A 24,307-nucleotide genomic window follows, 5' to 3' on the forward strand; every position below is an offset into this window, starting at 1 on the left:
AGATTGGAGAGTTTACACTAGCATTTTGCATTTACTTGGAGGGTGGCTATCTAGGGAGAAGCCATCTGTTTCAGGAACCAAACCCAAAATTTTGGGGGTCCTGGGTCGAGATATAACCATAGTCTATAGGCATTAGAGAGGACAGGGATGCAAAGCGAAGAGCAAATTCCATCTACGGTGCTCCTATACCTCCTTAGGCACAAAAAGAATCTGCCAACCCTAGAACTAGGACATATTCGGATATTATATATATATATATATAAATTAGGACATATATATTATAATGTATATATATAAAGTGGACCCCAACATCCACCAAACCACGGCTGAAAATAGCCCAATATTTTCTTTGTGACATTTCTACAAACAGGTTGCCTTCAATGTCCAAAATCACAAACAAATAAAGTACTGAAAATGAAAAACGGTTCCTTAATACATAATCATTTCACAGAATCACAACGTCGTTCACCATTCACAGAAAAATTCCATACATCAAATAATCCGTTTAAATAAAATTCGGAATACACAATTTATCTCATGAGTCACCTATATTTACCTTACTAAAAAAACTGCTCGAATTTGGCACTGTGGCAGTGCGGCGACGGCTAATCGATGGTGGCCTGCGGCATGAGAGGTCTGTGGAGGGATGTAAACTAAATCGGTGAGAGTCGAGACCGTGAGTCGTGAGAGGCAGCATTGAAGTCTTCAAGTCTGAGAGGCAAGAAATGTGACAGTGAGACCGTGACTGTCCGTGAGAGCACTCGGTCATGCAATCCGAGTGATTCAAAACGGCGTCGTTCCCTTTTAAACGGAACGATGCCGTTCCAGTTTTTTTTTTTTTTTTTTAAAATAATCTAGCTGCAACTGGATTAGCCGTCGAAATTCGAAAACGACGTCGTTTTGCAACTGGATTATTTTTTTAAAAAAACTCGGAAGTCAGAATTCGAAATCGGAACGAACCCGGGTACCAATTCCGATTCCAACTTCTGAATCGGAATCGGAATATTCCGATTCTGAGTTCCGAATATTCCGACTCCGCTAGTATCGGAATCGGAGCGAAAATCGGTCGGAATCGGAAGTTTCGGAATTTTGAACACCCCTATGGGCAAGGCAGAAGAGACGTGGTAGAGAACCGATTTGCAGAAGAATGAGCACGTTGTGCGTATTGGTACCTCAACTTTGAGTAATTAGAGTTAGGAAATGAATACGGAACAATAAGAGAAGAAAGGGTAAAGTAAAATTAGAATCAATCACACACTATTTATGTGATTCAACAACATGCCTATATCCACGAATCTATAGAAAATTTTATTCACATGACAATCATAAATACAATACGACGGCCATATATGGGTTTAGTATAATAATAAACCCTAATTAGTAGGTCGATATCTTGTAAAATCGGATCATAAAACCAGACCGCCTCAAACACAACCTCCACACATAGAGGCCCAACAATGAAGAGGGACCCCAAAAAGCATTCAAAAATTGAGCGGAGAAAAGGAAAATATTCATTTAACTCCCACATACTAGTCAGTTGATTACTGCCCATATTTCTGAAACTTTCATTCATACATTTACTGATATTAGAACATGAAATCATCAAACTTTCATTCATACATGGGCTTGTGCAACTGGAACTCCCTCAAAACTGCAAAGCATCTTGTATGCCTTTCAGGGAAAATTGAAAAAAAAAAGGAGTGGCAAATTCAGTCTAGTATTACCTAAATCGTAAATAACATGATTACAGGAATCTTCTGTCGATCCTTCTCTCAATTTATTACGACAATGATACTGTCCAACTTGTTTGGTTATAACAATGACCCACTGGGCTTGCACTCCAAAGAAAAGGCAAAATGTTGAGGAAGATTTCATTTAGTTCATTGGTAAGTAGAAGAGATTTATTTATTTATCTATTATTGGCACCAGGTGTCCAAAAACAGTGTCCCCACTAAAGCAAAAGAGATTTATTACAAGGGAGATAACGCGCAACAGTACAAGTTAACGCACAACAGTACAAGAAACATCTGAGCCTTTATTTATGCAAAAGCTCAAACAACATGCAACTTCTACATCTTTGACCAGAAGCGGCTCAAGCTAGCTTCAATTGATCCATGTGGTTCGTCCGTTGGTAAATACACATCATCATTAAACTGCAGAAGAACCCCATTAGTCAGTTTCATTTTATGGCTAAGTGATGAATCTCAGCTTAAAGTTCAATCAGGATAAGAGTGGGGAGGCTAACAATAATCAAAGAGATGTATATATGCCCTGCATAAAGCGAAATGCCAAGAAATTACTCTATTTCAGGCTTTAAATTGGTAACTGGGCAGCTGTGGCTCTGAAGAGACTAAGACGGGCAACAAAAGCAAGTAAACATGTATGTTTTTAACACCAATAAAATTTTGAATGATCCCCACCCATGAATGGTCTCAATCGTTCAATCCCCCAATACCCCCTTGGGAACCTTCCTCTTTTCAAGGGAGACAGGACATGGTAGGCTAATCTAATAACATGCAATTCCTGGTTCATCTGGATATAAGTACATAAAAGACTAGGATTTGGATTTCAGTTTTTAGGTATCAACTTTATGAATATGTGGATCAGAAATGGTTAGGCATAATATGCCATTTCATATTCACAAGACCAGTGTATTTGTTGGAGAAAAATCTTCAAGGCTGAGTTCCATCTTGCATTGCTAAAATTCCTATCAAGCGATTGTTCTTCGAACACAATGACTTCAAATCCTCAAGTCTATATATATCCCAAGTGATTGTTAGTGTGCTATTATATAAACTCTATGTCAACGATTAGCTACTTTGGTATTTTCCCACTACTTCTGGCAGACATAGGTAAAGAGAATTCCTACCTTTACAATTGTTTCATTATCCTTGTTTTTCAGATTAACAGGTAGGAAATGAATATTCGGCATCTTCAATTGGACAGATGAGATGTCAAGAAACCTGGAAGATGAAACAAAAAATAAAAAATAATAATAATTGATCTTAACAAAATCGAACCATTCTGTGCCAACAAGTGGATGGGTGCAAGGAAGTTGGTTCATACATGCACCTGCACTTGCATACAAGTAAGAGCATAAACATGAAGCATGTCTCTGTTTATGCCTGAGTGTTTGTGGTCATGCAGTGTATGCCCGCTAGTGTGGAAGTGAGAGGTGGAGGTGTATGTGGGTGGATGTCTGTGTGTGCGTGCGTGCGTGTGTGTGTGAGAGAGAGAGACCTGTTGAGTACACTTTTTGCCATGTGATGGAGCGTATTCTGAACAGATGGACTGTATACCCCCTGTTTTGGAGGACCATAGAAAGTTTCAACCAGAACTTTTTTCACATCGAGGTATCTGTCTGTGAAGTAATATGGCTTCTGAGGGATGCTAGAGAGAGATTCATATGAATACCTGCATCCAAGTTTAGCCCAGAAACATGACTGCATTTTAAAGACTCAGAAAATTAAAATGGAATCAACATAACCATAACTCAATATAGAATCAAAAGGGCAAGACAAAATTTTTAATTCCTTTTTTCACCAGATACCCCTTGTATAAGTTTGATTATGGAAGCAACAGAAATATTGGGAACTCAATTCATAAGAACGAAGTGGGCAACCCAAATATATTATTATTGTTATTATTATTTCACTTGATTCCCCTTGCATATTGTTGATTAAATTGAAAGATCATATCCATACCTCCATGCTGCTGTGACCTCTGTCGCCAGAATTCTCTCTCGTGTTTCAGGAAGAGCCGTGTATTTATCCCTAATAAATCCCTCAAAACCTGACTGCTCAAAACATAAAATCCAACGAAACCAATCATCAGAGAAACCAGTGTGTGCCACAATTACAGTACATTGAAATTAGTGGTGGAATTTTTTGAAACAATTATTGTTTTGCAATATTTATCAAGCACTCGAGAGTGTAGTAGTAATTCTCAATTCAAGATCCACTGCTGTTATCAATCCATGTTTACTAGTAAGAAATTTGGATATGCTTGTGCCAATTTCAGGTTTTCTAATTCTCCATTATAAACTTGCATTTTTCTCTCCTCTCTACCATTAACTCCTTTCTTGTTTCTTTCATGGATAAACTAACATTTAACTTTGACTATTGGATATTAGTAGATAATAGAATTCTTTTGCTTGCAACTTGCTGTATCCACATAATGTGAAGTGGTAAGAATAAATATGGCACAGCAAAGATGTTACAGTTAAACTATGTTTGCAAATCTGAAACCAACATACTTCCCTCAAAACATAGAACACATACCAGTAACAGACAATAAACACAGCGTCAATCAGTTTCATGTTAGCATATTTAGTGCATATAAAAGCATAAACATTGACAAGCATCACAGGCTTTCTTGCCTTGTCAAGCAAAGAAGTACATCTGGAGTTAAGGTAAAAGAGAAATGAGGTTACCATGGTTGTCTTCAGCAAAGCCAACCCTTCAATACCAGAAGTCACCTGCAATGCACCAGACTTCTTTACAAATACTTCTGTTGTATGCTTCTCAGATCCGAGTTTAAAACCTACAATGGAGACATTATTAGTGACAGCACTAGAAATCTAAAAGCTGAAAATAATAAAAAATGGAGATCGTTTACTTGGCTGTTCAAGCCAATGAAAATGCATTTATAATTGGAACACTGAAGAAAGTTCTATCCAATTTGGCTGAGCAATGCCAGTAGCAGAGCCTTAATAAGGGATGGGGAAAGTGTGGGATATGTACCAATAGTACCATTATTTCCTTATAATAAAGGTAAAAAAAAACTACTAACGAAAGATAAAGATTTTTAGGGGGGGGAAAAGTAAGCTCTCCCACTGGCTTCTCACGATCTTCAGAACTTTGATTGTTTCTTTCTTTACATAGACACCACATTAAGCAAACCAGAGTCAATTTCGACATAACTTATCAATGATGGTGACAACACTGTCCTTTCCATGGATTTGTTACTCCACAATGGCTAATTCCTTTTGCCGGTGTAATTACTCACCGAGAGAGTGATAATACTATTTTGGCCATATACCCATTCTTATTTATTGATTAATATTATTCTTTTTGCTTTACAACGATTCCCACAAATGTTTCAGTGGTGATGCCAATTGAACCTCGTTTACTTCCAACACATTTTTGGAGTTAAACAACATCAAAGAAAACCAAAAGAACGAAAGAAAGGGCGCAATTCATACCATGAAACCACCTTGGAATTCATCACAATAAACAATTTGGTAGATGTTTTTTATTTGGTTACAGAAATCAGTATAAATCATATGTGCACTCTCTCCTTCAAAAGATTGATAAAACTAACCGTGTTCGTGCTCTTGACCATCTACATATACACGCTCCCATGGCTTTTCCACTATCTTTATTATGGCACCAGTAACCTAAGCAAGTGAAGATCATGGATTAGATTGACTAGAAATGGCATGAGAAGAGTTAAACATATGCTTTTTTAAAAGAAATTATTACTGATAAACAAAAATAAAGGAATTAATGATAGATGAAACATGGATATCTTTTGAGTTCAATACACACACACAACAAAAGAAGAAAAAAGAAAGCCCTCTTTTGACTACATGCTAACATATAGTTTTTATTTGATAGGTGATATACTAACATATAAATAAACTTAAAAGAACAAAAAATTTGATAAAATTAAATTTTTGTTTTTTTGTTTTTTTAAGTAGTGAATTGAAGTATTCTTACTTTGATATAAACTAAAAAATCTATAAGCAGTTACAAGTTCAATCAATTAGGTACTGTTTGGATAATAAATTAGAATCTAAACGTGCAAAGACTATACTGCATAGAACTGCACAGCTTGCTAACGCCCTGACATGTACCAAACCTTGCTTTGGAATCTCAAAGGAGCTTCAGATTTTACATAATTACGGAAAAATAAAATCCTCACCTCCAGTTATCACCCCCAACTTTTCCAAGTAACGTAAAAAAAATTCCATTACATCTAATGCCTTCCCCACCTGACTTCCATCACTTGGTTCATTGTATCAAATTCATAATGTTACAACCTTTACACAGGCTTTCTTATTCTTCCTTCAGGCAACATTACAGGAGGTACACTAGCACTTTCCAAAAGGGTATGCCTGGCCTTGAAATCCCAAAACACGAATCAGCCATTCAATAAGGATGACTCACAACTGCACCTATTAAGGAAAGACTAAACTTGCTTACTATCTATACAGACAGATTGCTGGTATATGCCAAAAGCAACCGCCTTTGCCTTCTACATTTTCCTTCATACAAAGTTTTTTTTATAGGTGTAATCAGTTTTATTTCCTTCATACAAAGTTAAAGGAACCAAAAATAGAAATATGATCAAATCTCATCCATATTATGAATTTAAATTACACAACTAAATCTACATGGTATTTACCTGGTGGTAAAATGATGTAAAGTGCTTAGCAAGTAGAATTGCAAAGCCCTCCATTGAAATTTGTTCTGAGCATTCCTTTGCTTTCACATATACCTGTATTGCAACTAAGCTCAATTTTAACAAGAATACATGGCAGTAACATTTCTGGAAATTAAACAGAGAGCAAAATGTGATAGCTAATAAAAATATATTTTTTCTTTCCTTATCATCACATTAGCTAATGACAATATTACTCATAAAAGATAAGTGATGAGAATGATAAATCATCAAGCTAAATAGATTTCACTTCAAATTGCTTTTACCATTTTCCCATTTTCAAGGGTGCATATCTTGTGCTCCAGGCTTTGATACCTAGTCCTAAGTACCACTTTATATTTGAGAACCACATCCATTGATGGACCTGAATTAATTGTTAGTGTTTGGGCTGCATGCATGCGACTGCTTCATAGTCTATACCATCAAGTATGTGTATCAATTACCATGACCTGACTGTTCTTCCATCCTTCAAATACAAATATATGCCCCATACATAGGATTTGAAGAGATTAAATACGTTTATTAAATAGCGACGGCACTTCTAACCAGATTTTGTGCAGAGTACTAATTTCATTTGTGTGATCTGTTTTGATTTTGAACTCGGAGATCATTAACATTGCATTAATTCACAGTTCACACACTCATAAGCAAGTAATCTAAAGTGAGCGTACCAGCCTCTAGAGCTGCTAAAAAGCAACCAAATTTAAGATCAAAATTACTGGATTGCAATCATTTCTCACCAGAAAAAGAAAAAACGAACGTATTCAGTGAACTGAGCCTAACACAACTACTTCACCCAGTTTCTCCGTGATAAAACAGGGCTAGAACATCAAAGACCTCTGCTTTACTTCGGGAACAAACGAACGTCACGTCAGCACAAAGTGAATAGAAACTAAATCTAATATCTTCGCATATTTGAGGAAATATGATTTTCAAACTTTCTTTTCAGATAACAAGTAGAACAAGAAAAACAAAATGAAATTAAAATTCCTATTTTCTCTTCCTTCTGCTTAGTTCTCTAGAAAACCACACAGAACCTGACAGTAAGAAATCTAATGCGTAAGAAAGTGATAGAAGAAGTAAAAAAAAAAAAGTTACGGTGTTCTTCATGGTGTCAGTGGCGACGATGTCGGAGTTGTCGTCTAGGACATAGGCGGGGAGGCAATCGGAGAGGAGGCTGATGCTGACGTTCCACTCCACGAAGAAATAGCGGCCGTCTTTGTTTCTCCAAGCCCTACCCACCCTCACCCGATCCTTCCCGTGCCTGTGCTCGAACTTGAAATTCTCTATTTCCCTCGACATGCTTGGCTTTGGGTTGGATTCACCGAGAGCAAAAGGCGTCCAATGAATGAAAACTGGTTTTAAGTAAAAGTACAGAGCAGCAGTAAGACTGCTTGTCTGTGTGCGCGTGGGTTTTATATGGGGCAACCGTCGTCAGAGTATAAAAGTCTTTTTATTTTTCCTTTTTTATTAGTATTTTGACGGAAACAGTCGCTTTCTTAGGTGTCCCACTTGCAGCGCGTACGTCTCTCGTTGCATTATTCATAACAACACGAGCACGCCACACGGAACAGCGCACACTGAGCTTCCAGAATCCATATCCACGATAGCCTTCTCATCTGGTTTTTACCTTCCCACCTCTTCGACCATAGAAAAATGATATCGGTAGTGACGCACGAACGCTAAGCAGTATTTTTAAAAGAATTAATAAATATAAAATTAACGTAAAAAAAATTAATTTTTCAAAAATAAGCCTCGTTCTTCGACATAGATTTGTCCAATCTGTACAATCTATATGTATCTGATATAGCAATTACTCGCATTGAAAACCCAGCAAAGAATCTCTCTTTTTTATTTTTTTTAATGACGAATTGCCTTACGCATCGCTAATTATTACGTCTCCTCGTAGAGAAAATATAACTCCTCTGATTATGACGTTGCCTCGTAGAAAAAATATAACTCCTCTCGGTCAAGGTTCGAATCATCATCCATATCCATGTTAGACTTCCCATCTGGGCTTTCCTTTCCCAACTCTGTATTGAAAACCCAGCAAAGAATTTCTCTTTTTCTCTCTTTCCTTATTGGCAAATTGCGTTTCGCTTCTCTAATTATGACCGTTTCCTCAGGCTGCGGATTAAATATTTGAACTTTTATAATTAATCCTCTCGATGCAGGTTGGAATCAGCTTAAAATATGACGATTGACCCAAAAATGTCAGGTCTTAACTGAGATGATAGATTATTGAAATTCGATCATATATGGTGTAAATGAACAGTTTTGATAAACTTGAGGACAAATCGGAAAACAGTAACAATTCTGCGGGCGAGGTATAATTTCCTTTGTTTTTCTTTTTCTCCTTTGCTCAAACAAAAAGGGTTACTGGGGTCTGTGAGAGGAACCAGATGAATGGTGTGGAAACTGTATGAATGAATGATCACTAGTCACAGTATTATTGGCAATTCGAGGAGCCAATATTCATCTAAGACTCTAGAATTAACGCTAAATATAGTCATTGGTTCGTTCATTCATCTAAAACTAAGTAATATAGTCTTCCAAAAAACAAAACGAAGTTAAATGCAAAAAAAAAAAATAACTGCTTTAACTTTCACCAACACATAATAGAAGTATCACACGTTGGCAACACATGACCATACAGGGAAAACGCGTAGTTGGGGATGATTCCTGAAAATGGACCTCTGGCCACTCTTTTTAAGACTTGTGGCACATAACGGGGTTCTTTGCATTTTAATTTTTTGGGATTTGCTTGGAGAGTCCGATGGCACGAGCAGAAAAGGAGGGGGCGAAGAAGAGGGTGGTGGTTGTTGGTGGGGGTGCTGGTGGCTCCGTTGTTGCCCACTCTCTCCAGTCTGTTGCAGATGTTGTTCTCATCGATCAGTAAGTCTACCTTTATTAGCAACCTTTCTTAGCTCCTCTGATTTCTTTTTCTACTTGGGATTATAAAAGTTTATGAAATGGTGGATTTGGGATTTTCGGGAAGTATTTGCCGTTGAACGGGTCAATAATGAAAAGTTTGGAACTTTGCTTTGTTTTGATTAACATCACAAGATGCGAAGATGCAAGAATGTTATAATATGAGAAAAATTCCAAATTTAAGATTAGGTTTGTAGTCACGATATGAAACTTGAAGTTCATTAACCTTAGATCATTATTTTTTATTTCTTTCAACAATTATTTCTTAGTAATTGTCAAACAAAACTATGTAACGGAGCCTGAGGGATCGAAGTTACTAAAGTGATAATTACATGTTTACGCAATCAGCATCAGATTACAACCAACATAGATCACAACTTGAAGGTTTTTCTTTGTGGGGTTAACAAGGAAGCCCGCTTGTTGGACACCTGCACAATATATTTTTAACATAGATATTGGCAAAGATCCCCAAAAAAAAAAAAATGTCTATGTAACTGTGTTGACACGCGGGGTAAATGACATCAGGAAGGAATACTTCGAAATCCCTTGGGCAAGCTTGAGGTCAATGGTGGAACCATCATTTGCTGAAAGATCAGTGATTAATCACTCCGATTACCTTCCCAATGTTCAGATTATTACATCTGCAGCAACTAACATCACAGACAAGGAAGTCACAACAGCAGAAGGGAATACTGTTGCGTATGATTATCTTGTTATTGCAACAGGACACTCAGAATCTCTTCCCAGATCTAAAGCCGAGAGACTGAATGAGTACCGGGCAGGTAAGTACAAACAGATCCCTTAAGTGGGAAAATTTTATTCCCATTTGTTTGCGTGGAGTCATGGACTGCTTGCTTAATATCCTTCTCGAGCATGCTGGAAATTCAAAAAGAAAAAAATTACTTTTAAAACCCAACAAATCTAATACCCTTTATATCATATTTTTAGTTATCTAAATACAAATGTCACAATCAACCCCTGCTCCTCCCCTCCCTCCCACAACCCAAAAAAAAAAAAAACACCAGAAAAGAAGTTGAAAGAAAGAGGTTAATTCTGACTGTCTACTCTCATCAACAAAATTTGCGCCTTGAAGCTATACGTTCTGAATGCTTTACCTTTGCAACGCATTCTTTTTTAATTTGAACAAAATGTCATCTATGCTTTACTTTGCATCAAATTTCACTCCATTCTATCTGTGTTACAGATTTTGAAAAGATAGAGTCTGCTAATTCAGTTTTGATTGTTGGAGGGGGGCCCACTGGTGTTGAACTTGCTGGTGAAATAGCTGTTGACTTTCCCGGTAAGAAGGTGACTCTGGTGCATCGGGGGACAAGATTGCTGGAATTTATTGGCCCCAAGGCTTCCCGGAGGGCACTGGATTGGTTGGTTGCAAAGAAAGTTGAAGTGATCTTGAATCAATCTGTCAACTTGGACTTTTCATCAGATGGCATTTTCCAAACATCTGCTGGAGAAACTATCACAGCTGATTGCCATTTCGTCTGTACGGGTAAACCAGTGGGTTCGTCTTGGATTAAAGAGACTATTTTAAGAGACAGCCTAGATATACATGGAAGGTTGATGGTTGATAAGCACTTACGGGTCAGAGGTCGTAACAAAATCTTTGCAGTAGGAGATATCACTGATGTTAAAGTAAGCCCATCCAATCTTTTCTCTATGGTCTTGTTTGGTTGTAATTACTAAATTTTTTGTTAGTAAACCTGACACGAATTAAGCAACTGAGGCATGAAAGAGTGGAGGGTGTAAGGTTTACATCTTTTGCATAGCAATACTAATTATTGATCCTACCTTGTAAAATTTCCCAAAGTGATGACGATTATAATAAGAAGCTGTCAATTCATCTCGCCTCCATTTGTACCAAATGAGAATGAATCATATAATGCATGTACTTGCCGACTAGCAGGCTGCAAGAGTTTGTAGTTGTTCCTTTTTGTAGCATGCGTGTCTGCTTTTAATCTCACATCCATCAGGCGATTCCATGTGCATGGATGTGTAATGGTGCCTTAAAAGGTTTGAAATAGACTTTCATTTAAATCCGTTACTCTTTTATAATTGATTTGACAATACAAGAAAAATGACATTTTTTTCTCTTCAACTAATTTATAACTGCATGCTAGAGACATCTTTCAATATGAGCTGCCTTTCTTTTTCTTTCACATAGGACTTGATTGAAGATAACTTTGTTCTGTAAACTGTTTTGAGTTAATTTATTCAGTAAACTGTTTTGAGTTAATTTATTCAGTAAACTGTTTTGAGTTAATTTATTCAGAAGTCACTGCCTTTATTTGTTGTGTCATTGGATCATGGTGAGCTAAGACTCCGACTGACAGACTCTTTCAATTGGGTTGAGAGAGCTACCAAAAGAGTAAGGAAAAATAATATGAAAAAATAAAAGGAAAACAATAATGGGATTGATACAGATGTAATTTTGGTCTCTTTGGAGCTATGGGAAGGAGCATGAATCTCTCAAGGGTAGATTGGTTCAGATGAGAAATACACCTAATGTGTTTGTTTTGGTTGGAGGAGAATTCAATTATGTGAAGAAAGCAAACCATCAATCTTCTTTACTCCTTTCAATAGCTTGAGCTACTGGCAAACTTTGTAACTCCTTCTGAACCCTTTGCCGTGCATAAGAAACTCTTGCCTACTTGGAGATGCTTGTTGTGCTCCTGGCTACCTGGAACCAGCCTTCCTTACATGATAGGGTAGCACTGAACTAGGTTTGATTGCAGTTCAATTATCAGTAACCTGCCTTGTTGTAGGTAACAATCAAGGTCATTTTCACTAGAACAAACAGCCTTCCATAGTGTTTAAACGGTTGGGTAGGAAGCGCCACTGTGCTTGCTGGTGTATTGCTCTAGTTTATATAATATCCATGAATTTCCATATTTTATAAAACAGGAATATCTGTTCTGAACTGTCTGATGCATTATGATTTTTATTCAGGAGCTCAGACAAGGTTATCTGGCACAGAGCCATGCTCAAGTGACTGCCAAGAATATAAAGAAGTTGATGATGGGAGGAAGCGAGAGCAACATGGCTGCTTATAAGCCTGGTTCTGCAATGGCACTTGTTTCACTTGGAAGAAAACAGGGAGTGGCACAATTTCCAATAGTGACAATTAGTGGATGCATTCCCGGCTTGATCAAATCTGGGGACCTGTTTGTGGGGAAGACAAGGAAACTACTTGGGCTAAAACCTTGATTTGACTAAAAGATGAGCTGAACTTGGGGGCACATTATTATTTCTTTATGTTAATCAATATATATTTTTTTCTTTTGGGAATATTTGCTTTTCATTGAACAAAACAAACACAAGCGTGTGGTTATAAGTCGTCGTATAGATATGCTGTAGTTGATTAAATTCTCAATGACAGCAGGCAACTTTGATTGGAGTTAGGTTTCCACCATCTCCTTTTGGTTTCAAATTTTTGTGTATGATAGTACTTTTCTGCAGGCAGCAGAATATTTAGGTACTGTGTATGCGGTTCATCAGATTCTCATAACCATAGCAAGAAGATAGAGGGGCTCTGGATTTCGACTTTAAGAGAATCATCCTCACAAAGATGAGCCATTTAGTCAGAAAATCTGTAATGAACGTATTGTTTTAGTATCCTTTCTGCAACAACTTTTTAAATGATATCGAGAGGTCAAAAACCAAAGAATAAAGCTGCTAAATTTATATCGTCCAAATGCAGCAAGGAAGATGCTATTGTATTATAGAGAAAAACTCAAGGCCGGTTGGGTGTAATGTCCAATTTGACTGACCAATAATATCGCACTGCATATGAGATTTTATTTCTCTTACGATGTGACCTACCTCACGGATAAGAAAATTTCCCTATCCTGTGTCTCCTCCCGAATCCCTCAATCCCTCCCATTTACTTTCCCTTCCCTATGTCTCCTCCCAAATACCTTCCATTTCCTTTCCCTCTCCGATGTCACCTCCCGAATACCTCACGGAATAATATCTGCAAGAACATATTTCTGAATTTTGAAACCACAAAGACCAAAACACGCCCACTTCCTTCGCCTTCTAACGTTCAAGTTTCTAACAGCACTTTAATATCACCGTGCAAGAGCTTAAGAGCTTAGAAAGAGTGGGAGGGAGAAACCACGTGACAATGTATTCGTCCAGCCTTTCATGATATTGGTCTAGAAAATTAAACTGAATATTTTTTAGTGATATTGGTCCAACCTGTGTACAATCATCCACATACTGAATAGTTTAAAGAGCTTGTCTATATGAACTAAGAAAAGATCTAGATCAACCATCCACATACAGATCATGTACATTTTTCAACATAGCCTCAAAAGAGCTTGCCTATATGAACTAAGAAAAGATCCAGATCAACCATCCACATACAGATCATGTACATTTTTCAACATAGCCTCAAAAGAGCTTGCCTATATGAACTAAGAAAAGATCCAGATCAACCATCCACATACAGATCATGTACATTTTTCAACATAGCCTCACATTTTCTCACATTTTCTTGCATTTTCTCATCAACCAAACAAAACTTAATAGAAAACCAAATCAAAATTTAATTTATCTTATTATCAATCGCAAACTGATTTATAACCTCAAATATTCTTCAATCGATGGAGGCCAACAAGGAGTTTCGAAGGGAAGATTGAGGCCGACGGGGGGTGAGGGAAGGAGAAGTGTTGGAGACCTCGGTCAAGCCTCCAAATACTAAGGGTCTGATCCTCGCCTTGTTGCTCCTCTAATGACCAATGTGACCCATTTACTTGGTGTAGATCACGTGTAGCCCAATGAGAGATTGGGTGAAGTGAGGCTAGGGTTCAATGGTGGGAACTATAGATGGTGTTTGGGCTAGGTGATCACGATTTGGGTGATGATGGTGCACGGCTAGTGACCATTGGTGTGCTAAGTGCCACTTGTGTGCTAGGATTAGATGAAAGGTGATCTTGGCTAGGGTTTAGAAATGAGTGAGTGAGGCTAAATTTGATTAGAGGTTCAGCCAAGGCTTGTGGGGGTGTATTCGGCTAGGGCAAAGGGGGCTTATGAAATCCTAAAAGTTAGGAATTGTGAAATTCCTTAAAAATAAGATTTGAGATCTAGAGATTTAGGATTGCAAGGGTTGGTTGAAAATGGGTCGGATTGATAGGGAAAATGTGTTTTGGTGGGAAGATAAGATTTGAGTGAGCCAATCAAAGAAATTGATCAATCAAATGATGGAGGAAAAAATGGAAGTGCGAAATTATATGATTTAGGGTTTCAGCCAAGCCAAGGAGGCTATGGCCGAATTGCTCAATGTTAGATCTAGGGTTTTTTGTAGTTTTCTTGGTTATAAGATTTGATGGGGGGACGTGTTAGGCTTGATGGGACGCTAGGGTTTTGTGATTTGAGGCAATTGAAGGTGATGGAAAAGGCAAACGGATAGGCTATCCGAAATTGATGTTTGGGAGATGGGATTCTTCAAAGAAATCTTATGAATATGTGAGAATTCATATGAACATAAGAGATCTAGCAAAACACAGGAAATCTCAATATATTAAAGGATAGAATGAACCAACACCAATTAACGAATTGCATAGTGAAGATCCTCTCCTTGGGGATTCATGAATTTCACCCCAAAAGAGTTCAAGTGCATGAAGCACTAAAAATGAAGAAGTCCCAGCCCTATGGCCTACCACTCAATGTTTAATTTGTCAAAAGATCCTAATGAAATGTCTAAGGGTCTTATTTATAGAGTTTACAAAGTGAAAACTCCCAAAAGGTCCATTGGCAAAATAAAATAAACAAATGAAATAATAATTAATCAAGTCTTTAAATAAAATAAATAAAAATGATAATTTAGCCATAGTGGTCATGGCATGCATGGCTCCTGGTAGGCTAAGGTGGTGCATGGTCTACAACTAGGCTAATCATGGTCTGGTACGTGGCTCGCTGCGTTGGTTTGATGGTAGGCATGACATGGCACTGTGCATGGCCTGCTGATGGTGGGCATGGCATGGTGCCAAGCCTAGGCTTGATGGTGGGCACAGGGTGATGTCGTGCTGCTGCTGTGGTGCCTAGTCAAGTAACTTTGGCGGTGGTCCTGCATGGCCTAGGCTAGTGGCCTGGGTGATGAGCATGCATAGCCCAAGCTGACGGTCTGGGCTATGGGGCTGCAAGGCACAGGCTGGAGCCTTGTGCTGGTTGGCATGCCTGGTAGGCATGCCACTAGTCTCATCTGCAAGGCACGGGCTGGAGCCGTACGTTGGATGGCGTGCCTGTGAGGGCACGCATGCATGCACGTAGGTGCACGATCAAGGGCATGCGCAAGCCTACACACATGGTCTACACACGGCCAGTAGCCTCCATGGTTGCCCGCTGCGTGTCATGACCTGAGCCAAGAAATGCAAGCAGGCTAGCCATGTGACTGTCATGACCCTTCATGAGTCGTGTCAAGGTGTAGTTCCGGGCAAATCTCATTGGGGTTGTGACAAGAAGATAGTGGACGATGGGAGTAGGCCGACAGAGCTTAGGGGAGGAGAAGAAAAGATCAATGCCGACTGGTTTTTTCACAGAGAGAGAGAGAGAGAGAGAGAGAGAGAGAGAGAGAGAGAGAGAGAGATGGGAGGAGGCCAATGATGGGTTGAGGAGGAGAGGCAACGTCAGGCTCAATGATCTGCAAAAATGATTTTGAGAGGTAAACTCGTGATGTGAAATTGATCTAGTGCACGCTGGTCTATTCACAATGAAGCTGGAACTTGTATGTGGTATCACTTTATTGGTTGGTGTAAAACACCATTACACATCGGACCGCCTCCAAGTGCTCCTCATTGCAATATGATGTTATGGAAACCCTACATAAAAAATAAAAAATTAAATAATAAATAAAAAAATATGTAGGTCTATCTCTTCACAAGGTTTTATCAAATGGATTCGTAATCTCATTATTCTTTGTTCGTTGTATGTATGAGGTCAAGATGGCTTAGAAAACAAGATGAAAACAGAAGACAAAATAATATAGTGAAGGATGCAAGGAAGTTTGGATAAGGATTTTTACTTGATAAAACATAGTTACCAATATATGAATAATGCTTGATAGAGTCTTAGAAAGTAAATCATAGATGGTAGAATGGATTCAATATAAATCTCTACCAAATCAATCTCAATAGTTTCATGGATTCCAATTTCAAATGTAAGCCTAGTTTGAATAGCAAAGTCCTGCTAACTCATCTCATCTCAATATTTAAACACCATATAAACAAAAACTTCTCAATTTTAAATTTTTAACTTTTTCATCTAATCTTAACTAATCATTAAAACCTTCCCAAACTACCAAACAGAATACAAAAAATAATTCAACTTTATCAAATTTCAAAATAAAAATAATATTAAAATATTATATTATATTAAAATATTAAAATATTTTAATATTATTTTTAATATTAAAAATATTAAAAATAATAATATTTTAACTTTATAATATTTTTATTCAACGTTTTCCCTCTCATTATTGAAAATCTCAAAAAACATATTAACTCAAAATATTTTACTACTATTTATAAATCATTTCAATACTATTTACATATCTCATCTCATTTAGTATCGCTGTCGTAACAAGGCCTTTATTAAGTTCTCACACCATCAGTACCGGCAACAAGGTATGAATCACCTGCCCATGAAAAGTTGATTAGCAAAGCACTTAAAACCACAAGACCCGACAAGAGGCAACCAAATTTTCTCACCTCAACACATTACCTAAAGAATTAACGATTGGTTCTAAATCCATGTCAGTTACAAATATGATTGTAAATGAACCGTGTAATCAAAAATTAACTCTGCAATATCTAGAAGATCGGAAATTAACAAAACTGGCAAAGAGTGCCAACATCAAAGCTCTAACTACAAATTGCCAAAGTGCTAAGTGTATTTGCAAATTAAAAATATCATAATTTTCTCCCCTTGAAAACGATATATTGATAATTTCTTTATGACTTTTATTTCAAATGAATGTAATTATGTATAATTAAAATTATTTTTAATAAAATAAATAATTATTTGATTATAAAATAAATTCTATAACGGTAATATGTAGTTAGCACTTTCCACTTAAAAATTACGGACGGCTAGGAATTTCAAAACTAAAAGCCCGTTGAGAAATATGTTAACGGCTACAATATTCAAAATGAAGGATATATAGGGGTTGGAATTCTCATATCCGCCTCGTTTCCTTTTGTTTTTGTTTTTTTATTTGTTTACAATGTTCCTCCATATTTGCAAACCCTGTGTCTGTAGAGAGAAAGAAACACAACAACTCAGAGAGAGAGGTACTTCAATGAAAACAACAAGAGATCATGGCCACATGAGATGTTGTCCCCCCGCAACAGCAAGAGGTACATCAGATTCCTATTTTGAGTCCGTCCTCAATTCATCTATGTTTGTTTACTTTCTGATCTGTTAGTTTTATGTGAAATATACATTGATTTTGATTTCTTTCACATCAATGGATTGAATCTGCAATCAGATTGTATTTTATGATATGATTTAGTTTGTTTAAGCTATTAGCTAAAGAATTCTTGAGAAATTCTATCTCGCGGGTGAGAAGCTCTGTACAGCAAGTTAAATTTACGTATAAAACAGAGTCTACAAGTTTAATTTGCTCATTCCATTCTCTATGCGAGGGATTGCTGAAAAAAATTTTGCTCCGGCTGCCGGAGTCTCGACTCTATAGCAGAGAGAGAGAGAGAGAGAGAGCTTATTCTTCTGCTTCTTCACACGATCACAGGTCGATTCTAATTCTTCCTTCTTCTCAACTCTCTGATTTCACGGCAATAATTTCTGTAAAAGTTCTTGTAATTAATTATTATTCTGCCTGGTTCAAATATCCAAGAAACTGAAACGTATAGGTGTTCCCTCCCTCCCCCACCTTCCCTCCCTTTGTGATAATGCTTTTCTAGTTTATTCTTTTAGTTCAAAATTTTCAGATTTCCGTTCTATCTTTGTACATATTTTTTGTTAATTCAATAGGATTGTACTGTACCTGTAATGTAGTGGCATTTTATAATAGACTGTTTTTATTTGTTTCTTTGGATTTTTTCTTTTTGCACCAAAAGGTGCAAAAAGAAAAAAGGATATGCATACGCGATCTGTATATGTTTCCATGCTTTTCTAAATAGTTGTTTTTACTATTTTAAATAATACTAAATACAGTGTTAGAAAATAAAAGTCGAAAATGGATGCTATGTGGTAAATTTAAATTTTAACTTTCATTTTGATTTCTTTCCGGCCAATGTTCCACAACTCCTGAGGATTTTTTTATAGGAAATCGACTAATTTTTCAGAGTGCTGAGGCTTTCATTTGTTGCAAGTCAGTAATGTTAAACAAAATCCTTCAATAATACAGGGAAATCGGCTAATATTTATTAATTGTTTGTTTTTGTTATAGTTCTTCTATTGGGATATTTATATTATAAATCTAAAAATCCAAAATTTTCCCTTCATTTTTCTCATCTTCTCCTATTGTAACAAATTATTCCAAATTAAATAAATTAGATATTAGCAAATTTTCTTAACTCAGATATGGCATTGCCGCATTTACTTCACATTTCTCTTAGAATCCCTCTCACCTGCTATCTATTTTAATCGTCACAACTATTATAACAGTCCGCTATAAATTTAATTGTGAAATTTTTATTGGTTTTAAAAATCTCGTGAAGACTCAATAAATTTTCATGAATCCATTAATCGTATAGGTTTTATAGTCTAACTATATAGTTAATGTTATTATTTACTATAGTATCAGAAGTGTGTTTTTGATTATTGAAGATAGTTAGAAGTGTTAAAATGTATTATAATTTGTATCATTAGATCGGTAGGTTATTTAAGGTCTTATAATGCAATAACTCTTTTTCATATTTTCGGACGAAACGTTTGTTCAAAACTGTGGATATTATTGGATAAAAGTATCTTTAAACTGATTTTGTGGATATTATTGGATAAAAATATATTAAGCTGATTTTTGTAGACATTATTGAATAAAAATATATTGAGCTGATTTTTATGGATATTATTGGATAAAAATATCTTAAACTAATTTCGTGGATATTATTGGGTAATGATACATTAAGCTGATTTTTGTGGATATTATTGGATAAAAATATCTTAAGCTGATTTTTGTGGATATTATTGAGTAAAAATATCTTGAGTTGATTTTTATAGATATTATTGAGTCAGAAAGACCTACACTCAACCTTCACTTCAGCCTCACCCTCTTCCATATTTTGTGCATAAATACATACAGCTACTCCCCACAAAATCATCTTTCTTTATACCTTTCATTGAATGAACACCAAATACTCTCTCGGATAGCTTTTAGGTGTTCTTTTGCACGCCCATTTCAAAATTTTTATCATAAAATCTCCTTCATACAAGTTGTTCCTTTTTTAGTCTAATTTACGTGGATATCTTATTTGTTTCATTTGAAAATCATTTGGTCAGTCAAATATTATTTAAACTCTAAAAGGATCATTCTGGGAGATAAACTAGAGTATATGTTGTATTTTAGAGTTTTTGGCCAAACTAATGGATAGATTTTAGTCCGAAATTTTTATGGAGTATTGTTGGTTTAGAATAGAGTATATGATTGGTTTAGGATTTTTTGCATAATTAAAATTTTTGATAAAATATTTTCTTAGATCTAGAAACTTAGAAACTGTAGGAGAAAAAATAGTTTCTGTTTTGAGAAAATTTAAATCTTTGGTGGTTTAAACCTATTCCAATAGTTTTGATAATTTAATTGGAGGGATCCTAAACCTCTTATATACATATTAGAATATTATTTTGAAAATATTTGATGTTAGTTTTAAAGATATGAAATATTTTATGCAAAGAGATATTCGGATAGGCGAAAATGTGTATGTTCTTGGCTCAATTTATATTTGTTAATGTTTAACCATGTGATCTTGAATTAGAAGTTTATATATATTTTAGGACATCTTTTTAAATCATGTGACGGTTTGGTTTGAAGATCACATCTTTATAAGTCATAGATCAAAAGGTTGATCAAAACAAGTTAGAAACAAAAATCAATAGATATAGCATATGGGAATTTTGGCCCTATGGAGTTTTAATAGTTGTGATTAGTTTTAAATTTTTTTAAATTGATATTTGAGTTTAAGATAAAATTTACATGAGGTTTGTAAATTTTGGTGACTTTTGAAATTAGCATGCAAAACCCTTAAGTTAGGGGTAAAATTGTCATTTACTCTTAAGTTAGTATTTTTTCATATTTCAAATTATTAATGATTTAGTTCTAACTTTTAAAATCACTAATTACAGATCCTCGTGATCGTGCTTGAGCATTTATAAGAAATGTGGAGATCGAGGTAAGTTAGCTTTTAAGTTACTAGCAGTCTATTATGTATGTGTGCTAAATAAATGAACTACAGTGTATATATGTGTATTATCATATATGTCATGTCATGTTCACTGTTGCAAGTATGTCATGTTAAGTATATTTCCGTTACATGTGATATCATATATGAAATATTATGTGTTACGTGTTTAAGTCATGTCACGATATAACCCTATCTCAAGTTGGTCATGTCTTTCAAGTTATGTTCAAGTCATGTTATGTTGCGTCAAGGCTTATGTCCTTTCGTATTCCAGTCACGTTTCATCTTGAGTTACATTCAGTTTCGTGGGGTCCACAACAATTGTGGCACACGAAATATGGGGTCACAGCAATTGTGACATGTAGAATACATGGGGCAACAATAACTGTGGAGTATGTATTTAAGCAGTTAAAAAATAAGTTTCAGATCACGTTCATGTTAAGTCAAGTGTCAGATCAAGTTTATATTATGTCATGTTATGTTCATGTTCAAATTCATGTCAAGTCAAATTCAGTTTACGTTGCAATTTAAGTTATGTCAGTTATGCTATGTTGTACGTCAAGCTATGCTTTGATTACTTATGTATGGGGTCACAGCAATTATAACGCATACACTATATGAAACACAGCAATTGTGACACGTAAAATACATGAGACCACAACAACTGTGGAGTATGTATTTAAGCAGTTAAAGAATAAGTTCCAGAGCAAGTTCATGTTAAGTCAAGTTTCAGATCAAGTTCATATCAAGTCAAGTTCAGTTCACGTTTTAATTTAAGTTATGTCAGTTATGCTATATTGTCAAGTTATGAATTTGATTATACATTCATACTTTTACTTCCATCCATGCATCATTAGCCTGTGGGGAAGTTTTTTGTTAACTTACTAAGATTATTACAAATCTCATTTTGGTAGTCCCAACTTCCCCCCGAGTGGTAGATCTTGTTACAGGACCTGAAAGAGAATTAGGAACTGACCAACTAAACACAGTTGACTGAGCGACAGTGCGACGTCAATGTTAATATAGTAGTTAACATAAATTACTACTTATGCGATGGAGTTGCATCTCTAGTACTTGTTGGATCATAACCATTTTGGACTAGTGTTGTGATCTTAGTTATTCAATGGGTCTTTATGTATAAAATATGTTTTAAGCATTTGGAATATTTTCAATTTGGTCCATAGTATTACTAAAAAAATAAAAAAATTATCCGCCACGAATATTGCATAATGTTATATGCATGTTAGGAACATTACATCTTATATGTCATGAACGGGGGCAAGTAATCTTGTGTTGCATGTCTCAAATGAAATTTGGGGGCGTCACAGGGTGGTATCAGAGCAATACGTCTCTGAGTTGTAAGTCCACATGTCCTTAGGAAATGTACCAAACATTAGACTTGAAATTTTAGTCGTCATTAGGATTGAATTTCTTAAGGTATGAAAGGTAGTATGTAGTTTTAATACGTGTATTCATGTGTTTCAAGAAGGAACGCATGACTCGTGGTAGAATACATTGGAATCTTAAAGGAGATAACAATCAAGAGGACCAGAATCTCCCAATGGATGGAGGATTAGCTGAGGTGGTACGTTTGCTGATCGACGTGCTTAGACATCAACAACTACGGCGAGTGCACATACCCATTAGAGTGTATGTTGTTACTCAGAGAAACGTAGATGATGGGGCCCCAGGAACTACAGGAGCTAGCATCGTCACTGGTATTTTAATAGGATCTATGTGTGGTTAAACATAGTTAATGTTAATTTTATTGTAATTGATAGTAGTATTGCATTATTGTTATTTTGGAGTATGTCAAGTCATTAGGGTTGGTAAATTGTACATTGTTTTATTCAAACGAGTCCCTGTTTCTAGTAATTGTGGTAGAGCATGAGAACTCAGTTAGGAATCTGAATTGTTACCCTGGTGGTAAGAGTAACAAATCTTATTAGAAATATTATTGTTCATACCAATGCATATATATAATACTTCTAAGTGATGTGAGAAATGATATTTAAGGTTGATGAATAGTATCCCACATATTTGGAGAATTTCTTTGATTCTAAGAATACGATGGAATTTGTATTTAGAAGAATAAATTGATTACGAGAAGCTTTGGCCTGAGTATAATTCATTTATGATAATAGTTTTACCACATCGTCAGTAAATGGTTTCTAGCGAAGCACTATCTTTATGGATACATAGATCGATCTTCTTTTAAAGACTATTATATGGGGAGTAAAATCTTAGTCTTAAGGATTTAAATGAACAGTAGGAACAAATCATTTTATTTAGAATTAGAATAAGTGATAGCTTATGATGGATAGAAGAGTTATGACAATCATAAGAAAGAAAGTCTCAAGTTTAAATTATTAACTGGTTAGTTATCGAAGTACCAACTAAGAAGAGAAATGATTGTTGCGATTATGAAGAAGTAAGTTAGTTCTAGACCAGTAGAACTCTTTGAGGTTTTTATTAGCTTGAAAATTACCAAGAGTTTGGATATGTATAATTAACTACATATTTATATGGATAATTGGATCATGACATATATATGAAAATTCCTGAAAGATATAAAATGCCTGAAACTTCTAATTTGAATACATCCAGAAATATGTATTCTATTAAGTTTCAAAAATTCTTATATGATTTAAAGCAAGCTATTTTTCATATACTTTCAGTATCTATATTAACTTATTGCAGTTTATATTGATGATTTAAATATCATTGAAGTTCCAAAAGAGTTCATGAAAACTGCACATATTTGATATATAAATCTGAAACCCTTGCGGCTTCAAGGGGGAGATGAATGAAATTATTAGATCTGAAATACCATCTCTTAAATACAATTAGTATTTCAGATTCATATTACGGTTTTGTAAGAGGTGTGCATTATTAAAGGAGAAATAAAATGGAGCACACAGACATCTACCAGAAGATAGAAAACACAAATATGAATATTTGTGATGAATTATTATTTTATAATCTCGAAACAAAATTACAGAAATTTAAGGCTCTTCGCCTCATTCTTTAAACGAATAGCTCTTAAAAAATCTGCATGTCCTTCCTATCTAAAGGAGTAGACAATCGTAAAGAAGATTTAAGTAAAGATTTTAAATTTCCATTCTCTTGCTTTAGTATTTCTATCTTCATATTGGATTTTAGAAGAAGTCGCTGAAATATAGAAATATTCTCGTTGAGTTTGTTAACCCCACCAGTCTTGGATTGTAGTCGCTGAGAATATGCGACAATGGTTGATGAGTATCGGGTACCGAGACTCACAAGCACGTAGATAATTTCATTATCTGACTTATTAGTCAGATCATTATTGTGTTACATTATATCACCTACGGTAGAAGCAGAAACAACTGATGAACGAGATGCAAAATACCTCATATATTGGTCATAAGAAGATTGTTGAGCCATTGCAGAGTGAGAATGCAGAAAGATATTGTAGAGTAAGAATGCAGACTAAATACAGAAAAGTGAAGAAGATGAGATGCGAATAAAGATGAACTGAATAATTCTTTTATATAGAAAATTATGACAAAACATATTTATGG

The 24,307-nt window shown here is 35.7% G+C and overlaps 2 protein-coding genes and 1 long non-coding RNA gene across 3 annotated transcripts; 2 read left to right on the forward strand and 1 right to left on the reverse strand.

Annotated features, from left to right (window-relative positions):
- Positions 1-1,874: 1,874 nt before the first annotated feature.
- Positions 1,875-7,842, reverse strand: LOC122291413 (uricase-2 isozyme 2). Its single transcript, XM_043099120.1, has 8 exons — positions 7,543-7,842; positions 6,409-6,501; positions 5,323-5,398; positions 4,433-4,542; positions 3,705-3,796; positions 3,241-3,414; positions 2,870-2,963; positions 1,875-2,153 (listed from the first exon to the last, which is right to left on the reverse strand). Exons 1-8 carry the CDS (start codon positions 7,744-7,746, stop codon positions 2,070-2,072), a joined length of 927 nt encoding a protein of 308 aa, XP_042955054.1. The 5' UTR covers positions 7,747-7,842; the 3' UTR covers positions 1,875-2,069.
- Positions 7,843-9,175: 1,333 nt separating this feature from the next.
- LOC122291412 (ferroptosis suppressor protein 1-like) lies at positions 9,176-12,787 on the forward strand. Its single transcript, XM_043099119.1, has 4 exons — positions 9,176-9,339; positions 9,901-10,157; positions 10,580-11,025; positions 12,340-12,787. Exons 1-4 carry the CDS (start codon positions 9,221-9,223, stop codon positions 12,595-12,597), a joined length of 1,080 nt encoding a protein of 359 aa, XP_042955053.1. The 5' UTR covers positions 9,176-9,220; the 3' UTR covers positions 12,598-12,787.
- A 4,803-nt stretch (positions 12,788-17,590) lies between these two features.
- Positions 17,591-22,766, forward strand: LOC122291414. The gene is made up of 3 exons (XR_006236620.1): positions 17,591-18,139; positions 20,692-20,738; positions 22,234-22,766. It is a non-coding gene; the product is annotated as an uncharacterized LOC122291414 (long non-coding RNA).
- Positions 22,767-24,307: the final 1,541 nt, after the last annotated feature.

The sequence above is a fragment of the Carya illinoinensis genome, chromosome 13, assembly GCF_018687715.1.
Source record: "Carya illinoinensis cultivar Pawnee chromosome 13, C.illinoinensisPawnee_v1, whole genome shotgun sequence".
NCBI lineage: Eukaryota > Viridiplantae > Streptophyta > Magnoliopsida > Fagales > Juglandaceae > Carya > Carya illinoinensis.

What these genes read in the sequence shown, in the direction of transcription:
- LOC122291413 (XM_043099120.1), bottom strand. Translation starts at nt 7,746, where the DNA reads ATGTCGAGGGAAATAGAGAATTTCAAGTTCGAGCACAGGCACGGGAAG. An exon ending in CTTTGCTGAAGACAACCATG is followed by an intron (nt 3,797 to 4,432) that starts GTAACCTCATTT and finishes TGTTTTGAGCAG; the next exon opens with TCAGGTTTTGAGGGATTTAT. An exon ending in GCAAAAAGTGTACTCAACAG is followed by an intron (nt 2,964 to 3,240) that starts GTCTCTCTCTCT and finishes TTCATCTTCCAG; the next exon opens with GTTTCTTGACATCTCATCTG.
- LOC122291412 (XM_043099119.1), top strand. Translation starts at nt 9,221, where the DNA reads ATGGCACGAGCAGAAAAGGAGGGGGCGAAGAAGAGGGTGGTGGTTGTT. An exon ending in GATGTTGTTCTCATCGATCA is followed by an intron (nt 9,340 to 9,900) that starts GTAAGTCTACCT and finishes AAATGACATCAG; the next exon opens with GAAGGAATACTTCGAAATCC. An exon ending in GAGATATCACTGATGTTAAA is followed by an intron (nt 11,026 to 12,339) that starts GTAAGCCCATCC and finishes ATTTTTATTCAG; the next exon opens with GAGCTCAGACAAGGTTATCT.